This window comes from Miniopterus schreibersii (genome assembly GCF_964146895.1).
Source record: "Miniopterus schreibersii genome assembly, chromosome: 2".
In the NCBI taxonomy this organism is placed as follows: Eukaryota; Metazoa; Chordata; class Mammalia; order Chiroptera; family Miniopteridae; genus Miniopterus; species Miniopterus schreibersii.
The window spans coordinates 107945719-107964797 of NC_138102.1; the positions used below are offsets into that span (position 1 = coordinate 107945719).

At 49.6% G+C, this 19079-nt stretch overlaps 1 protein-coding gene across 2 annotated transcripts in view; it reads left to right on the top strand.

The window, feature by feature from the left end:
* Positions 1–19079, top strand: part of CCND2 (cyclin D2) — a 28189-nt gene that overhangs the window by 3817 nt on the left and 5293 nt on the right. Inside the window, exons 3-4 of one of the 2 annotated variants that reach the window (XM_081127616.1) lie at positions 1273–1432; positions 10604–10755. In XM_081127616.1, coding sequence (XP_080983742.1) covers positions 1273–1432; positions 10604–10755 — 312 coding nt within the window. The remainder of the gene's footprint in view (positions 1–1272; positions 1433–10603; positions 10756–19079) is intronic. The other variant, XM_081127617.1, reaches the window with a different exon arrangement.

Sequence of the window (19079 nt, forward strand, 5' to 3'; positions counted from 1 at the left end):
ATGGTAGACTGAGGTGTTTTTTAAGACACCCCCATTTTTCCAGGACCAACCAGGCTAATTTATATTGCTCCAAACAAGTATGCCTTTTCCATTCCCTGTCTCTGGATCCCAGAAGTCAGGGTCTTGAGGAGTCATCATATTTTACAACTGGGAAAGCTGAGCCCCGGGAAGGGAGTGAGCCCAGGCCCACAGCCAGTCAATGCTGCAGGAGCAAGACAGGGCCCCATGGCTGGCGTAGCAGATGGAAGAGAGCCCGCTCAGTGTTCTTAGGGAATGGGAGAGCAGGGTACATGACAAGCTGGGTTCTGCCTCTCCTGCTTCTGAAAATGATCAATTGATAGGCCCATTTTTCCTACAATTACACATTTTTAAGGTGTTCTTTTTGGCCTGTTGCCCTTTGAACACAATTCCCCAGAAGCATCTCAATAAAGGAGAAAAGCAAGGTTTTTGTGTTTTGTTTTGTTTTTTCCAAGGTTGGCTACTGGCAAAAGGCCCAAAAGAGACAAGGTTGTATTTTCCCTCCTCAGCATTTGCACTAAGAGGCCCTGTCACTCTTGACAAGTACCTCTACCTTACCCTGAACTACCTCCAGGTGCACAGTGGGGTTGCTCATGACTCTCCTGGTCCTTCAGTCTTGATGGCAAAAGGCTATGAAACATTTTAGGTGGAAGGGTGCCCTGTGGCTGAGTGTCATTGCCCCAAGATTTCTGCATTATGTGTTGAGGGGAAAGTTTTAGCAGAGAGAAAAATAGCACTTTTTGGCACCAACTATAAGCAAGCTAATTGGTTGCCAAGGATTTGGGCCAAGGAACCTTATTTTGAGTTTTATCTGTGTGCATCATTTTTCCATGAGGATTAAAGAGACTTCACCCAGTGATGGAGACATATATAATAAATTACTCCCAAAGGGCCATAATGACCTTGGCAGCATCGTGCTGTAGGTTCAACGTTCTGGGGGGGCCAGGCAACAGCATTGCATGGAAGTCAGAGTTGGGTGGGGATGGGGGAGCTGGGGAGGGAAAAAAATAGAAGAAAGTAGAATCTTGGCAGCCACTACCTGAGCGCTCATTATTTTCAGCGGAGCCTGACATTTGGAGCATAAGAAGAGCCGTCAGCAACTTCAAAGCTTGAGGAGCACTTTGACCAATGGGGGGCCTTACAATCCAGCAGCGTCCTAATCATTAAAACCGTCTGGATCCTAGTCCCCCAGTTCCCCACAATACCAGGTCGGCCTGTGGGTTTTATACTCTTCTCTCCTCCCTTCCCCACCAGGAGTGGGAGCTGGTGGTGCTGGGGAAATTGAAGTGGAACCTGGCGGCCGTCACTCCTCACGACTTCATCGAGCCCATCCTCCGCAGGCTGCCCCAGCCCAGTGAGAAGGTGTCTGTGGTCCGCAAGCACGCACAGACCTTCATTGCTCTGTGCGCCACCGGTATGAGCAGGCTGGGGCGGGCGGGTACTGAAGAGTCCAGTTAGCCCTTTGGGGGGTGGTCAAGGGGAGGCAGACTGAGTTTGGGGCTTAGGGGAGGGGTGGTCTCCAGTAATACAGAGTCCAAGGTTTCATTCCTGGACTGTTTTTCCTTTATGTAAACTGGCATATTCTGTTTTTCTACTAAACCCATAAATGGTTTATGAGGACAGGTGTGGTAAGGAAAAAAAAGTAGTGCCTGTTAAAAAATTCTTTATGATGTCTAAAGTGCTCTTTGCAGATTATATATACCGTCCTCTGGTTGTGTTTAAATCTTTAATCTTTTGAGGAAAAGGATGGTTTGGAGATAAGCCCAAGAGGAAATTTGGGGGTGGGAGCAAATACAGGTGAAAGGAACACTGTCAAGATAAATACACTGTCTGCCCTGATAAGTGGTGAGGGAGGCCAAAGGAATTCTTCTTACTGTAGGGCATTTGTTCCCTCCTGGCTGTTCCCCTCTGCTGGGTGGGGGAGTGAACCTGGTTGGCTTTCAGCAGGGACTCACTTTTCCTGCTGGGTTCTGATGCCCTCGTCCGTGTGCTGCTGTTTTGACTTCGCCTGCAGCCTTAATATAGCAACGGCAACTGGCTTTTTCATGGTAAAATCTTTCCACTCACCATGTTGGTCCCACAATTGATACATAGTTCTTGTGGGCCCGTTTGTATTGCATTTTCCCAATAAACTAAAGGCAGTGTGGTTTGATCCTGTCTCATTAAACTGAACCTTGGCCAGTCTACCATTTTCTTCCTGGTAGTGGCCATGGGAGAGAACCTGGAACCTTAATTGTGCAGGGGAAAGATGTCAGGAATTCATATTTTCACAGCCAGAAATGTTAGGTAAAGACCTTTTGCTGGGAGGGGAGTTTAGCTCACGTTGGCCGAGAGGTGGGACTCGGGGATGGGGGGGTGTAACTTTTTCAATATCTTGTTACATGTTATTTCTAAGTGTGCTCAGATGGTCTTATAGTATGCAATAGTGTATATGTTTGGTGTTCACAGTCAAAAGGTCAGGCTTTGCTACTTATCACTGGGGAGACCTTGGACAGGCTGCTCAACTATCTGAACCTCAGCTTCTTCATGTGCAAAACACACCTATAGATACATGATTCTGCAGCCTTTCCAGGGTGGTAAGAAAATGAAAAGCAGAGGATATGCAGGGAAGTACTTTGCAAACCAAGGAATGTGCAGGACAGTGTGCTGTGGTGCTAATTGAAAGGGCCACCGTCTCCCGCTTTCACTGTTCTGGCTGAGATGGATATGATTACCCTTCAAGCTGCCCTCAGCCAGCCCCGGTGGGACTCCCGTGCTCTGCCTTCGCTGGCTTGAATAGAGGATCCCATGCCACCCACTTGATTCCAGGGCTCAGGATTCCTTTTGCTGTTTTTCTTTGGTCCTTCCAGGTCCAGACCAGACCTCATGGTGGGTGTGTGTGTGGGTGCCCTTGTGCGCCTTTGTGGGAGAGTTAGCTGCCCTCCCTGCAGCCGCGGGGGCCATTCTTCAGAGCCCCCTGGATTCTTGCTGCGTTTAGATAGTAGCCTTTCTTCTGCTTCCTTCCTTCTGCTGTCTAGCCTGGGCCCTAGAGGTCAGATCTCATTGACTTGTCATTTTGTCTCCCAGGCCCGGCTGTCCCTTTCCTCTCCCTTGTCATGATTTACTATGGGGGGGGAGGGGTCAACCAGTCCTTTTTTCCTCTGACCCTAGGACAGCTGACCCCGACCCTAAGCTCCCCATTACCCAGCTGTTGGTAGCCAGAGCTGTGCTTTGACCTTGTCTCTTGACTGACAGATCTTTTGGGGTCTGTCCACCCATTTCTCTTCTCTGATTGCTGATTGGGGTAGGGCTGGTGAGTGGAATAATCCAGGCATGGTCAGATCCCCAGGTTCTGTAAAGGCCCATTCTCTAAAATTGGGGATCCCATCCCCCACTCCTGGCCTTCTTACCCAGATCCTTGGGGTGGCTGCCAACTTTGGGGCCAGAGTAGGGAGCCTGGGATTCGGGGACTGAGGACAGAGGTCTGAGGGGAGGCAGAGGAAGTCATGACGAGCTGGCTTTGGGCAGGGGTTGGGGACAGATAGGAGAAAGAACACCTCTCACCAAAGAACACCTCACACCTAAGCCTCAGGTGTGAACTAGTCAGAGCAAAAGAAGATTCTCAGAAGTGTTCTGGGCCTAGAAAGGATGTTCCTATCTCTTTCTCTGAGCAGCCCTTGAGTGGTTTGAATGACCGAGTCATGCAGTATCCCTACCGTGTGCAGGTTTATGCAGTCGGACAGACAGTATAAAAGCCACAGGGTGTTTTTGGAGAAAACACCCTCTAGTTAGATGAAATTCCACATTCTAGGGCCAGAGTGTGACAAATGGGTGAGCACCCAGGACTGTCTGGTAAGTAGCGGGCACAGGGTAAATGCGAACCACAGGTAGGTGACCGAGCCCCTCCAGCCTGCTGTTCCACATCACATCTCTGTCCCTCCCCCAACCCTGGGTCTTCATGGAGCTGAAGAAGCACCTGCGGCCAAGGCCTGGAGGCCCGCAGGGTCTGGAGGAGGTGGTAGCCAGCCGCAGGCTCTGCGGCTGTTTATGGGGAAAGCTGGTTGTGAAAGAGCTGGCAGTGGTTGTGCAGCCTGTGGAGAGCGAATGTGTGCAAAAGGGGAAGAGGGAGCCGGAGAGCACCGTGGGGCCACGAGGAGGGTAGCAGGGAGTCAGCCTTCCTTTTGGGGCTGAAGGGTAAGATGGTGGCGAGACGGAAAGGTGCCCTCCATCCCTTCCCTTCCCTGTTCAGCCAAAAATGGCTTCTGGAAGAGATTGCCTCAAACTGCCTGGTGTCCCTCTCTGAGATGTCCTGGTCGGTGGAGGCACGGCTGTGAAGGTGAGGCCTTCGTAACTACTAGCTCCTGGATTCCCTTTCCTTAGGGCTTTGATCCTGGGGCAGCGGAACTGAGCCTCGGCACCCCCTGGCGTAGCTCTCATGGTCGAGGCCCCCCAGGTCTGCAGGCAAGGAAAGTAGACATTTCAGATGACTCCGGATAGCACTCCTGCGTTGGGAGATTTTTATTTTTTTAAATATATCTTTATTGATTTCAGAGAGAGGAAGGGGGAGAGAGAGTTGAAACATCAGTGATAAGAGAGTCATCATTGATCAGTTGCCTTCCTGCACACCCCCAACTGGGGATCGAGCCCGCACCCCGGGCATGTGCCCTGACCAGGAATCAAACCTCGATCTCCTGGGTCCTAGGTCGATGCTCAACCGCTGAGCCACTCCCGGCTGGGCTGCTTTGGGGGATTCTTGATGCATGAAATCATGCTCAGCAGATGATTCCAGTTCGTCTAGAAGAGCCAATGGCATTGAATTTGAAGTTGGTGTAGGGGTCAGGGAGGAGGTGCTTAACCTCCCTACCCATGGCACCCCACATCTCCCAGCTCTTTTTGCCTAGGAGCCCCACCTCAAGATGCTCCGCTTAGCTATTTGTGTCACCTACGGGAGAGCTCCTCCCTGGGTTCCCTTCCCAAGGCCTGAGCTCCTTGATGATGATAGTGATAACCATGTGCTCGCCCGGCCCTTCTAGCTTTACCAAAAGATGTTTCATGTCTTTGCGTCACCAGGTACAGTTCTAGGGAGACACTGGAGACCCAGAGAGGGCCCATGATTTGGCCCTTTATGGTTGCCCGGAAGGAAGACTTGAAACCACCTTTCCAGCTGTGAGTCTCTAGCTGCCTCCACAGCTGAGAGGTCATGGGGCTGAGGGGAAGCAGAGAGTTGAACTGGGAGGAACCTGAGTCTCGGTTCTGTAAGAGCTTCCTTGGGGACAGGCAGTGTGACTGGGGCTCTCTCACTTCCCATCTGGCTGTCAGACGAATGGGGAGCAGGCTGCTTCCCTTCTCCAGCCTTCCTCCCCTCTTCCTCCCCCCTGGGCCTTTGGAGTTAAATTGGCATTAGCTTGTCATGGCAGTCCCGTCCCACAAGGACAGCGTGTGCTGAGCCTATTCTGGGGGTAGCAGGCGAGGTGTGTGCTGCCAGTGTCATTCATTGGCCACTGAGCCACCTGGGTTCTGGCCTTCTAAACTTCCACCTCACTGCAGGTTGGGGGGGGGCAGGAAAATGCCTGAGGGGGGAGTTTAATTCTGTTTCTCTTTAGCCTCAGGACAAGGGTCTCTCGCCCCCTAGTGGTGAGCACAAGCAGAGCAGTTGCTTTTGTGCTTCAAGGCCTTGGTGGCCAGGGCCAAAACCATCTGCGCTAAATTTACCCGCAAGGCCATGGAATCCCTGCTTTTAAACCTGTTAAGCTCATAACTATTTCTTCAGTGAAATCTTACCAAGAAGTACAAATACCAACCTGACAGATATGAGCACATCTCACTGCCCTTGCACAGATGAAGGATCCTGTGGTGTCCTTGGGTGGCTTGTGCAGGTCACGCAGCATTCTGGTGCCATGGCAGAGACTAGTACCCATCTCTTTGACCCTTGAGCCAAGGCTCACTCTTTGTGGCTTTTCTTCCACTTCCACTTTTGATAGGAAAGAGGACCCTGTATTCCTTACTGGGATGTGGAAGGTGGCCTTGAGGAGTGTTCACCTTCTGGTAAGCTGGATCCAGAGTCCAAAAGTCTTGATCTTAACCCCAGCCCAGCATTAGACATTAGAAAAATCACTTAACCTCTCAAGACTTCATTGATTCACTGGTAAAAGGAAATGTTTCAAATAGATGAATTTTACATTGTTATTAATACTTCACCAGCCCTACCATATGGATGAGCAAACAGATAGCATCAGAACTGCCTTTGTTCACCCCTAAAGCTGGATTCCCCTCAGGTGTGCCCCTAACCCCACTACCTCACCAGGAGCTGGGAGCTTGTGCCAGAGGCTTCTAGTTCCTTGGCTCTGGGTGAACCATATGTGAATGAATATGGACTGTACTGGGAGGAGAGTTTCCACCTTCTGTCTTTCATTCCTTGTATGCTTGTGACTATGTATTCCCCTGTGGAGGCCTCAGTTTCTCCCACTCCTGACAAACCAGCAGGAGGCTTTGGGGCCTGGATGAGGTCATTTCTGAGATGCATCCACAGCTGATAGTGAAAGATTCTCCAGGTAGCACAGAGCCCTCATTCTCGCCAGCCTCCTCTCACTCAGCATCTGCCTGCAGTCCAGGGATGCTGGGTACCTTTCTCCTCACATCTGCTGAGCAGACTCTCCAAGTATGAGAACTGCCATCACAATCCCACAGGAGGTTCCAGTGATGAGAACAGTGGTGGCGGCTGACAGATTGCTACGTGAGCCAGGCACTGTGCTTTTACATGGATTATTTTAGTTAATCCTCAGAACAACCCAATGAGGTGGGTAGAATTATTATCCTTATCTGCAGGTGAGAAAACAGGCTCAGAGAGGTCAAGTAACTTGCCCAACTCCACACAGCTGTAGGTGGGGGGACATCAGTCTTCATGCATTCTACTTTACAATTCTTGGAGCTTCTTGGCTCTGCTGTCCACATTCTACCCATCTCCTTGGAGAGTCCTCCTAACTCTCTCCAATGTTTCTATCCACTTGAGTACCTCCTTTCTTTGAGAAGTTTCTTTACAAGTTACCATGTGTACCCCTATTCATTTGGAATGCACCGTGCTTTACCCCGTTACTGTGTTTTACATCCTGTGGGAACCATCCATGTTGCCTGGGGCAGGGAGGATCACGTTGCAATAACTCAGTTGGAATGTATCACTGGCCAGTTCATTGCTTCTCACTCTGCTTCAGGAGGAGGAGTCTCGGGAAGTCACAAAAATCTCACCTTTCCAGGTAGGCAGCTGAGGGTGGAGATAGAACCTGGCCCTGAGTGGGCCTTCTGCACCAAGATAAAGCCTCTTGGAATTTTTGACCAAGAGATTTAGAGATTTTTGCGAGATTTTTACTTGGTTTCTGTTTGCTAAAGTAAAATAGTACTAGAAGAAAGTTTACAAGATTTTATTTCCCCAACCTAATGGTAGTAAAATTTGTATACATTTTCTGTGTACACTCCTAGTTCATCCCTATGCATGTGTATATATGTGTTTACATATTTATGAAAGGCCCTAATATTAACACCCGTGCATGTTTCTGCACACACACCCCCAAATGATACTGGGAGCCTTTCTCAATCCACTTACATGGCCAAAGCTTTAAGGTTTCCAAGAATGGCTACATGGGTTGGGTAGAGTTCCATAGGTGAGCGTGGGGGGTTGGCTAATTAGGGCTAGTGCAAGGACACGACCCTTCAGATGTTTCATTCTAGTGTTTTTTTCTCTCTGCTGTTTCCCAACGGAGGGGACGTCCCTGAGGTGGTGCTGGGGCAGCCCCTGATGCCATGTGGAAGGAGGGGCCTTGTAACTGCTGGCTGCTGCATTCTGTCCTCTCTTCCTTGCTTTTTTCCTTGGGAGTTGTTGTTTGTTTTTGTTTTAAATCCTCACGTGAGGATATGTTTTTGTTGATTTTTTGCGAGAGAGGAAGGGAGGGAGAGAGCAACATCCGTGTGAAAGAAACATAGTATGGTTGCCTCCCATATGCGCCCTGACCGGTGATCGAACCCCGAACGGCAACCTCTGTGCTCTGATAGGGAACTGAACCCGCAACCTTGGTGTGCGGGATGGCGCTCCAACCACCTGAGCCGCACTGGCTAGGACGAGTCATTCCTATTTCAGATATTTGAGTAAAAGCAAATTAGAGCTGGAAGGCACCTGGGAGATGAGCTAGCCTGAGATCTTTAAACTTTTTGACCTAACCCTTGAAGGAAGAAATATACTTTATAACACAACTCAAGAGACACACAAATACATCAGACTGATACAAAAGTTCCTCATAATGGTATTTACTCTTATTACACTCACTATCCTCATGTGTTCCATTAAACAACAACCAGAAACACTGGTCATGCCCCACTGATGAGTTTCATGACCCATTAATGAGCTGCAACAGGAGGTGAGAAAAACGCTGATCTTAATGGGGTTCCAAGGGAAGAAGTGACTTGTTCAAGGACCCACAGCCTAGACCTAGCTTTTTAGTGCTAACATCACCTCCTGTCTGACTAAGAAGGTGAGCTGGGCAGCTGCTCCGGGCTCTGGAAGACACTGGTGTGCTGCCACAGAGAGTGGCAATGAGCAGCGTAACTACCAGCAGCTCCTCTGGCCATGGGAGTGCTCTGAGCTGTCGAGAGGCAGGTGGGTTCATGCACACGGTGCTCCCCAGTTCCGGGAGGTAGGGGACAGTGTCCCCAGGACTCCCCTCTGTTTTCCTAGCAAAACAAGAAAAAGAGATAGTCCTGGACAACTCTAGTGCCTGCTGCACCACAGGACCACCTGTAGATACCTCCTGGCTTCCAGCAGTTAATTTGCTAAAAATAAGGGTTGGTTTTGCATACAGAGGGACAAGCAAGATAGGCATGTGTGTGAGGTGTGCCTCTTGGTTGAGGCCTGAGTGGAGGGAGAAGCCAGGGATACCCTCCTGCCTTTCCCTGCCAGATGCTCCCACCCAGGTCTTCTTGGGCCCAGGGCCATGGGTTGGCTTCCTCCTGTGCATTGTGAGTGTCGCAGTGGGAAGCTAATGAGGTTATTGGGCAGAGAAAGGCTCCTGTGACCGCCTGGGGCAGAGACCTACAGCAGAGCAGGAGCAGGGAGGTTGGCGCTGTTAGCATCCGCTGGAGGAGCTAGTGGACAGCAAGTTTTGGGCAGAGATAGTATGTCCCTCAAGAGGTAGAAATGGTGACTGCGCTAAGGGGAGAGAGCCAGCCCGTCAGATGGCCAGGCCTGCTGCGTTCGTGGATTCGGCCAAGCCGGGAGGGAGGTATGAGTGTGGTTCAGTGAGCCAGCAGTGTCTCCAGGAACACCACTAACTTGGTGCTGGTCAGGGGGCCACTGATAAAAGGGCTTCTGTGGCCTGTTGTAATCAGGCATTGTACAGGTAGAAGGGGAGAGAAGAGGCTGAACTATTTTATGAAGGTTCAACCTAATGTTTTTGCTATAAGTTGAAGTGCAACCCATGTCTTCCCTCTACACCCTTACCCCTGCACACAGCAGATTCACTGGAGATAGCAGACTGCTCCAGGAAGGTCTGCTCCAGGCCAGGACTGTTGAAAGATGCAGGAGGAACCACTAACCTCCTTAACGTATCCACACAGGGCAGGGATGGGGACAGTTTAGACACTCAGAAGTCTTGGGTTTCTCCTCCACATTAGGGCCATAATTGTGCACACCCTATATGGCTGATGTGTGGATTTTCCCCCTCCACGGACAGAGCAGTGGTGATCTTGGCCCAGCCCCTTTGGGGGAGTGCTCAGAGGAGACGGAGGTGTCCACGCTCCCCAGCTGAGCCCTCCGCACAGGAGCCGCCTCTGTACTTGCTTTTGCAGAAATGGAAGCGGAGAGGGTTTGGGCCCCACAGATTTGCCTCATTTTGCACTACTCTAGCAAACCACTCTTTTTTTTTGTCCAGCAAGAAAGTGGGATCTTAAGGCCTTAAACACTAAACCTACTCATCCATCTGATTAGGGTGCTTGGATAAATTCCTGTGCACTCTCCTAGTGTCCTGAGGGTCTGGGCATTGGGCTAGAAGTTAGGAATTGTGTGAGACTTGGCCGCCGTCCCCCCATCCCCACCATTGCTGCTTCTCTTACTTTATAAAATCTTTTTTTTTTTTCTTTTGGGTCATATTAGTCCAAGGAATATGGCATGGTCACATCAGGATGTTACGTTTTTCTTCATAGTATTTTACGAGCTTATACTAGTCTCTCCTTCCACCTAAAGCTCTCGGCTTGTCTCACTTGGATGGCACATGGGTTATCTTATCCACACAGGTCTCAGACCTGCCCGCTTTGCTCTTGCCATCACCCCCAAAGGGCGCTGTGTCTTATTCAACATCCTGCTCCACCAGAGCTGAAAACCCCTCATAGGATTGTGTCACTGGGGTTGGGAACCTGAGTCCTCTGTGAATTCCCTGCCTTCCCTGCCACGGTGTCTTCATTTTAAATCTGAAACTGCCACCATTGAGATGGCAAATAAAGGAAGGGTGTCCTGTGAAGGGAATTCTCGGGAGAGGTTGGGTCTGTCGGGTCCTGGTCTATTTCTGAGGCTCTCCTGGATCCCAGTCCTTCCTGTGCCCTGACCTTCCACCCCTCTCCTTTTTAGCAGACTTCAAGTTTGCCATGTACCCACCATCGATGATTGCAACTGGAAGTGTGGGAGCTGCCATCTGTGGGCTGCAGCAGGATGAAGAAGTGAGCTCGCTCACCGGCGATGCCCTGGTGGAGCTGCTGGCCAAGATCACCAACACCGACGTGGTAGGTGACAGCCACCTTCTTGGTTAAGACCGGATGTCTCCTTTTTCAGCTCAGAAAGAGACAGTTGATTTGATGATAACGTATAGAGGTATTTTTGTCGTTGGTTTCTGTTTCCTAAGATCGACATCCAAGGAAGTACAAAATCCAGCAGGTGAGGCCTCCTCTTAAGGTTTCAAAAGCCTGTGTGCCATAAAATAGGGGAAGGAACTTCGCGAGCAGGTGCAAGGGGGGGGCAGGCTGGTTACTAATTTTCCTTTATGGCATGGGCTTCCCAATGGACCTGAATTGTTGCTTCATTTCCATTTATGTACACGCCAGGCTGCCTCTCCTCCAGTTTTCGTGTCTGCTAACGCTAGGGCTGGGAGGGACAGAGAGAAGGGACAACTAAAGCCAGGGATCTGCTGTCCTAGAGGGGAGTGGCCACGCAGGAGGTCCCCACCATGAGAACGGGCCCTGACAAGCCTCTCGGCCCCGCCTGCCTCTCACTTCCCTTTTGTTCCAGGTGGTAATGGATTAAAAGGCACTTTGAACAGAATAAAGTGTCATACCAACCGAAGGAACTATTATTAGACGTAGATTTTCCATGCTGTGTGCCCTGTGGGAGGCCCAGAGGCTGTAATTCTGGTTGTCAGAATTTGAAGCTCCTAATGAGCAGAGAGGTTCTGAGACAGACCAGGGTGAAGTGAAGCTCATATTCGGCTGGTAGGGGTTTCCAGTCCTTAGAAGGTCTGAGCCAGGGAGGTTCTGAGAGGTCAGGGGGGCACAGAGGGCCGAGGTAGCCAGCCTGGGGGGCAGGGAGGTAGTGGTGGAGCTGGGACTAGAACCTGGAAGCGCTGACGTGGGTCTGGGAACTTTGCTCTCTACCCTTGCTGCAGCCCTGAGATCTTTTTGTTTGAAAAAGGCCTTTGGTTTAAAGGCAGCTCCAGAGCGGGTGTCAGCTCTGAGGCCCTTGTGAGTCACCATGGAGAGGCTCTGGAATGCAGGGGGACTTTATGATGGCCCCTCTGGGTGTTCCAGGGAGATTCTGAATGTCGGTGCTGTGGGAATATATTAAGTTAAGGAATAATGTGCTTGACAGGCCCCGTGGCCCATGCCCCCACCGGGGACGCTGAGCAGAAGGTTAAACCTCAGGGAGCCCAAGGCTGCCACTTGCTGGTTTTCTCACCCACCCACCTGTATTTTGCTTTGCCATTTATGACCATCTCCAGGAAATGACGCAGGGAAGTGCTGAGGGGGTGATAAAACAAACCCCATCCTCCTCTGAAACAGTTCTTAGATATGCTTTTAAAATGCTGGCTTTTGAAACATGGTTTCCAAAACACAGATTGAAAAGACCCCTCCAGGGCAGCTCCAGGTGGAGAATGCTTTTTGAATCCTCTAGAGACAGAACTTAACGTTTATAGAAATGACTCGCTTCCTCCCTTTTCTGAGTATCTCCTATTAAGGCTGCCTTGCAACAAGGACTCCTAACCAGCTTAAGACAAGCTCTTCCTCGACCCCTAGAGACAAAAACAAATGTCAGTGACAAGAGTTCGACCCCAGGCATTGTAACATTTTTCAGATACTTATAGACCTGCTCTGATTGGCTGATTGCCCACCAGTGGGTCTCCAGACTTCTCCCATCTCTCTTTTTGTCCCCCCTTATTGGTTTCGGGTAGATAGAGGTCACTGCTGGGTTACCACCAAGGCTCTCAGGCTATGCCTTGCTTTTCAGGACTGCAAACCAGTCTCTCATTTCATACTGGAGAAACTTCTTGCCCTTTTCAGATACTATATAGCCAGCCCATTCAAGACCACTGTCAGACTGGGTTACATGGATACAAACTCCTTCAGAGCTCTGTAAATCAACCTATTGAACCACAGAGGCATGGACATGCCTCCTTCCCACTGGTGGGCCTGGGGTTAAACATTTTAATATTAAAAACCAAGCATGAACATAGTAGAATCCAAAATTTATACCATTTTTTCAGATAACAGTTTGAGACCTCAGTAAGTCCCAAGCTTACCTCTAGTCCCCAGAGGCTTGCTTACTTTCTCACTAGGAAAGTTCTTAGTGGAAAGGCTTGAGCAGAACTGGGCCAGGCTGTCTGTGCGCCTAACTTCCTCCACCCATCAGTCAGCCTGTGTTCTCTGAAGGGCTGAAGTGCAGAGTGAAAAAATACATAATATTTAGAATGCATCAGCTTTTGGAGGGAGGTAAGTCCTGCTTCCTGAGCTCTGTTCACCATTTCATGAGTTAAGTGGTGCATTTCATTCAAGCACTTCCTCTCCATTGAGTCCTGGAAGTACTGAATGCAGGCAGACTTTACATTATGAGCAAGGCATGTACTCAAGGCACCATGGTAGAAACTGGGGGTGTGGGTTGTGCATGGAAAAGAAAAGATGAGGTTCCTGCCTTCAAGGAACTTAGCCACGGTAAAGAAAATCAAGAGTAAAGTACGTAAGACCCTCGCAAATGCAGGTCACAGGTGAGTGAAGGGTAAGTCATGTGTTAGGCACTATAAATGCAGTAGGAAATCAAGCCAGGCCTAATGGAAAATGCAGGCCTCTCCATAGCATAAACTTGACGATCGAAAATGTCCTTGGAACGGAGAAATAAAATGTGGTATGTACAGGCAGAGGAATATTATTCAACTTAAAAAAAAATGAGGCTCTGACACGTTACGACATGGATGAGCCTTGAAATCATAAGTGAAATAATCCAGACACAAATAGACAAATATTTTATAATTCCACTTATATGAGGTACCTAGAGTAGTCCAATTCATAGAGACAGAAAGTGGAGTGGAGGGTACCGGGGCCTAGGGACTGGGGGGGTGGGGAGCTATTGTTTAATGGGTGTGGTGTTTCAGTTTGGGCTGATGAAGAAGTTCTGGAGATGGTAGCACAGCAAACTGACTGTACTGAATGCCACCGCATACTTAAAAGTGATTAAGATGGTAATTTTATGTTACCCATATTTTGTCACATAAAACATATACATACAGTACACATACATAGTGTCCTCGGGCCACACTGTGAAATGTCCCTGGGTTTGTGTCGAGCTCCCCCACGGGGAAGTCAAGCCTCAGGACTGCATTTCGCCCCCCTGGCTCTAGGCTCTGAGTGGGAATCGGGAGGAGCCAACATCTTACCCTAGAGTCCCGCAGCTCTGGGCCTGCCCCATGCACCTTGTTACTTGTGGTCTCTTCAAGCTTACAGTGTTTACTATGCAGGGATTGTCAGCAATCAAACTGTTGAAAAGGGGGTCCCCTTGATTGGTTGGAGACAGCCGGACAAGCTTCTGTGGCTCCCTGGCCCGCAGCAGAAAGCTTTGATAGGAGGGACCCATGTGGCTCTGAGAAAGTTGGTCTTTGTTGCTCCCCCTGGTTGCCAAAATAAACCGGAACGCTTCATTCCAAACAGAAAGCTGAGTGAGAAGCCTGACAGTTTTACAGGGAATAAAAGTCTCAGAGGGTGGTATATTTTAAGTACTTTTCCTTCCACTCATAAGTGTTGCTAAAAACAGACACCAGCCAGAGAGGCAGTTCTGGCTTTCGGGGGAACCTCTACCAGGCTTCCGTTGCCAAGGGTAAGTTTGAGAGGAGGGATCGGCTGTCCTGGTTCCCCGTGAACCTTTCCCTGCTTCCCCAGGCAGATTGGGGTTCCTCTTCCGTCCCCTGGGCACTCTGCTCATGCCTTGTGCCAACGTTTATCTCACTGTTCGCTTGTCTATAGAACCTCTGAACAAGACCCAGCTTTTACTCAGCTCTCTCCCCAGAGCCCCTGGCACAGTGATTGGGGAACGATGCTGAAGACGAGGGAAGGAGGAAGGAAGGAATGGAGGACAAGGGCTGGGCACATGCGTTTCAAATGTGTCTCTAATCCTTTGGTCTTTCCAGGTCTTTTCGAAAGCTACGTATTTCTTAATATTAATCTCATATGTCAGGGTTCTCAGAAAGTGTTACCTGCCTTTGTCTTAGAGCAAGTCTCTTCATTTTCAAATGGCCCAATTTTACTGATTCACTAATGAAAAAATAGAAGTGAGACTGACAGGCCATGACGACTTTATGAAGTTACTGGAAGACATTTGACAGAACAGACACAGACTTTAGTCACCTGGTCATTATATTTATCCCCTCCTGCTTAGGTTACATCAGAGCTCTCTGTCCCATTCTAAAATACCGCCCAGGGGAGGTTCCAAGATGCCCTTTCCTTAGGGTCCTCCTGGCATGTTACTATCCTGATTGTTAGTGAACCATTTAAAAAGTTAGCAGCGAAGGGCAAGAAGTCTCTGTTTTGACTTAGGTTTTTCACAGGGTCCCTCGCATTGTATGTTGGTCCTTCTTAGCTAGAAGCAGCAGCGCCTGGCAGCACACCGTGTCCTATCGGCCAGTCTCACCCAGACCGTCCTTTGTGGACTTGACGGGGCCTGTGGTCAAGACCCTCATGAAGGTTGCTGGAAAGAAAGCTGGGGGTAGGAGGCGGGGGAGCAGAATTGGAGGCTGATGCTTCCCTCTCTTGCCTTATTTTTGCTGCGGGCCTCATTTGGTATGCAAGGAAATAGGCCAAACAGCCTGTGAAGAAAGAAAGAATGAGACAGTTTCCTAAGTCGTCTCTGCCTGAGTTGGCCGCGGGTCTGGGGCTCATTCAGCCCTTTGTCCCCCTGTTGAGTGCAGTGCGTGTGTGGTGACAATGGAGTGGTGCCGTTACACTGAGGGCTAATGGTAGGAGTTCCGTCAGCCCATTCATGGAGGCAGAGGAGGGTGCAGAGCGCGGGGCCCGAGCCAGCGAGCGGAGGAAGTCGGAGGCCCGTGTAAGGAGCTGGAGGTCACAGGCACGGCTGTCAGGGCTCCAAGGCTGGGGGCGTGGGCAAGGAGGGGCCCGTCACCGTCCAAGCTGGAGGCTTGCCGACCTCCAGCGCTGTGGAGTGCCACCTGTCCTGGCTGACAGATGAGCATTATGGCTCTCCTCTTAATCAGCTTAATTTGGGGCATCCAACCACCGTGGCTGGTGCTTTCGGAGGCCGGAGTAAGCGGAGGTCCCAGGGTCACTACGCTTTACATGCACGTAGCATCTTTCCATTGGGGGTGCTGTCCATTTTTCCCAGCCACTGGAGCTAGGTCTCCTTTCCTTGGAGATTTTTGGGCCTATATGGCTTTACTTGGAGCTGGGGAGGAAAGGGAAGATGTAGAGAAAAGAGTTCTCAAACTGGAGGCTTATCTTTTTTTTTAAGTCATCCCCAGAGGATGTATGTATGTATGTGTGTGTATATGTATATATTTTTTCTGTTGCTTTTTCAGAAAGTATGGAAGAGGGAGAGAGAGAGAAACATCAATGTGAGAGAGAGACAACTGGTTGCCTCCTGCATGCACCCCGACCATGGCCGGGGATCAAGCCTGCAACCGAGGTACATGCCCTTGGCCGGAATTGAACCCAAGATCCTTCAGTCCTCGGGCCAGTGCTCTAACCACTGAGCAAAACTGGCCAGGGCTGGAGGCTTACCTTTTTAAGGCCAGTCTTAGCTTTTCACTAGTAACTGGGGGACAAGCCAGGCTTCAGTGTCTAGCTGTAAATTCAGGGCATTTTGATGTTTAATGCCCAAATCCCTGTGGACCCCCAAATTCTCAGGTTTTATAATTATCTGTGTATGTCGCTTATAATTCTGCCCTTTGGAAATACTTTATCGCACTCTTTTTAGCTTTGCCTCCTTTCCCCTTCAAGCTCTCCAGCTGGCCCGCCCCTTCTGTTTCCCTCCCTCAGCTTGACCTCCTAGCACAAGCAGGATCGGAGGCAGGGCTCCTCTCTCCTCCAGGTCCCTGCCTGCCCTGCCCCAACCCCAGGCATTGTCCTGCCCTGCGGCTTGGGAGACTGGGCGCTCCTGAGGCAGGAAGGGGACTGTGTACAGTACAGTTGGCACCCTGCTTGCAGGTAATGGCACCACCACTCCTCCTTCACTTTCCACCAGCTCACAGGAGATTCACATGCTCCTTGGAAGTCCAGGGAGGGATCTAAATGCTAAACCAGGGTGTTAATGTACAGGGAGTGAGCTCCATCTCAAGGAAGGGGGTGCTGATCTCTCCACCCTCAGAGAGTAGGATGTTGGACATCGTTCATACAAGACAGGCTTCTGCCCTTCAGCTTTCCTTCTAGTTACGAATGAGGGATCCCTGCCGTTGAAACTCGAGCTGATCATGGCCAAGTTGTGAAGAAGGGGAACCTGCAGGAGAGTTAGGCAGAGACCCCTGAGAGCTTTCCAGGAAAGGGACATGATTGGCCCCAGAGAAGTTAGCTTCCTGCTCTGTCATGGATGAATCTAGGAGAGACCAAGGGGTGGCATTCAGGGTCCCTCATTTCTGGGGCAACTGCTTTAGTTGTCACTTTCCCCTTCCCATAAGGATCAAAGATGAAGGACTGGTCAGCGGCAGTAATGATTCAGATGGAGACTAAAATGGGACTGAAGAAAGCAGAGAGTGTGTGTTCCATATGAAATCTTCATTTTATTCAGAAAAACCTGTGCACGTGTTCTTGGCTGGGGCTCACATAGGTGTGACACTTGACACGCATGTGTGTGTTGCAGTCGCATGGCTCTGAAAGCTCAGTAAAGTGACTGCCAAATATCTCAGCCTTCCCAGTAAGATTTTCTCAGAAATGTTCCTTTAGGCCTTAGGCTGCTGGAAGAAAAGGCTAGAACCAGGAAAAGCAGGAACATTGGTAGTTCTTGAGCTTTCTGGAGCCCTGTCTCCATATCTGGAAGACCATCTATCTTGGGGATGCTAGTGTGGCCAAGCACTGCGATGGTCGTATTATTGGTGCAAGAGGTGTGTTGATCAGATGACCTCTCCATGGGGCGAGGTGGAGCCTCTGAGGAAGGAACGCAGGACAGGACTGGCCGGGAGGCACTAAGGTCTCCGTGGGAACTTCGCAGTGGGATGTCTTCACCGGGTGGCTGTGCCCAGTGAGGCCCTCTAAAAAGATCTCATTGCTGACACCTAATGGGCATTCCTTTTTTAATTTAATGGTTCAGAGCTATGATCTGTCCATACACACAACATACATACGTGTGTGTGTCTGTGTGTGCTCATGATCCCTCAAACAACTGAGAATCCTGCCATTCTTTTTAGATAACAAAAGCGCGCTCTCTCATACCATATACTTTGGATAGGGTTTGTCTTCCATGGAAGCCATGGTTACTATCTCTGTGGTTTGGAAAAATTCTGATTCATTTCCCCTGACTCTGAGAAAACAAAACTTTAAATGTACCCTCAATAGCTCCTGAGGTACCTTTACAGTAGAAGAGGCATCATGCAGTAACTGCCTGGATTCATTTCATTATTCTCTGCAAGAAAAAAAAAGAGAGAAAGAAAAATAATATTAAATTCCTCAGTGAGGAACCCTGGGGGTGAGGGAGGGTGCTGCTGTTGAGTCTGCTCCTCTCACCTCTCCTGGGGGAGCAGCTCACAGCACCGTGAGGGTTCTAGCATTTGAAGATGGATGTTATGCCCACCATGTGGCTCCTAAGAACAAGTCAGCTCTTCAATCGGTGCCCAAATAGAGCATGAGCTGTCCGTGCCAGCTTAAGGAAAACCAACAGAGTGGGACTCACTGCCCACCTCTGCAGGACCTTCCTAAAGGACAGTTGAGACGAGTTGTGGATTTTTTGTTGTTTTTTTTTTTTAAGTAATCCTTACCTGAGGATGTATTTTTTGTTTGTTTGTTTGTTTGTTTGTTTTGTTAATCCTTACCCCAAGGATATTTTTTCCATTTTTTTTTTTTTTCTTAGAGTGGAAGGGAGGGGGGAGAGAGAGAGAGAGAAACATCAATGTGAGAGAGACACATCAATTGGTTGCCTCCCGCACACGCCCTGATTGGGGCTGGGGATTGAACCTGCAACCCAGGTATATGCCCTTGCCTGGGAACCGAACCCAAGACCCTTCAGTTCATGGGCGGACAGTCCAACTACTGAGCCACACTGGCCAGGGCAAGACTAGTTTTGACTCACCATGTATTGTTTTGCCTTATGTGTTAGTCCCCACATTAACTTTGACTTTTATATTATTATTATTTTTGTTATTATTACTTAGATTGTAAGGTTTTAAGGTTTTCAATTGTCTCTTTCTAAAATGCCAGTGTCCTTAGAAATATGATGGCCTTAGCTTTCACCACCTAGACCTTTTGAAAAGTGGTGAGTGACTTAGGAACCTCAGACTGTTCTGTGGTCTTGGAGGGGAGAACGGAGAAGATCCAAGCAGGGAGGCCCACCAGCTTGCTAATCACTGGTGAGGGCGGTTAGGGTAGAGGGTGTGACCAGGAGAAGCCACAGGACACTTGAGGGATATCAGTAA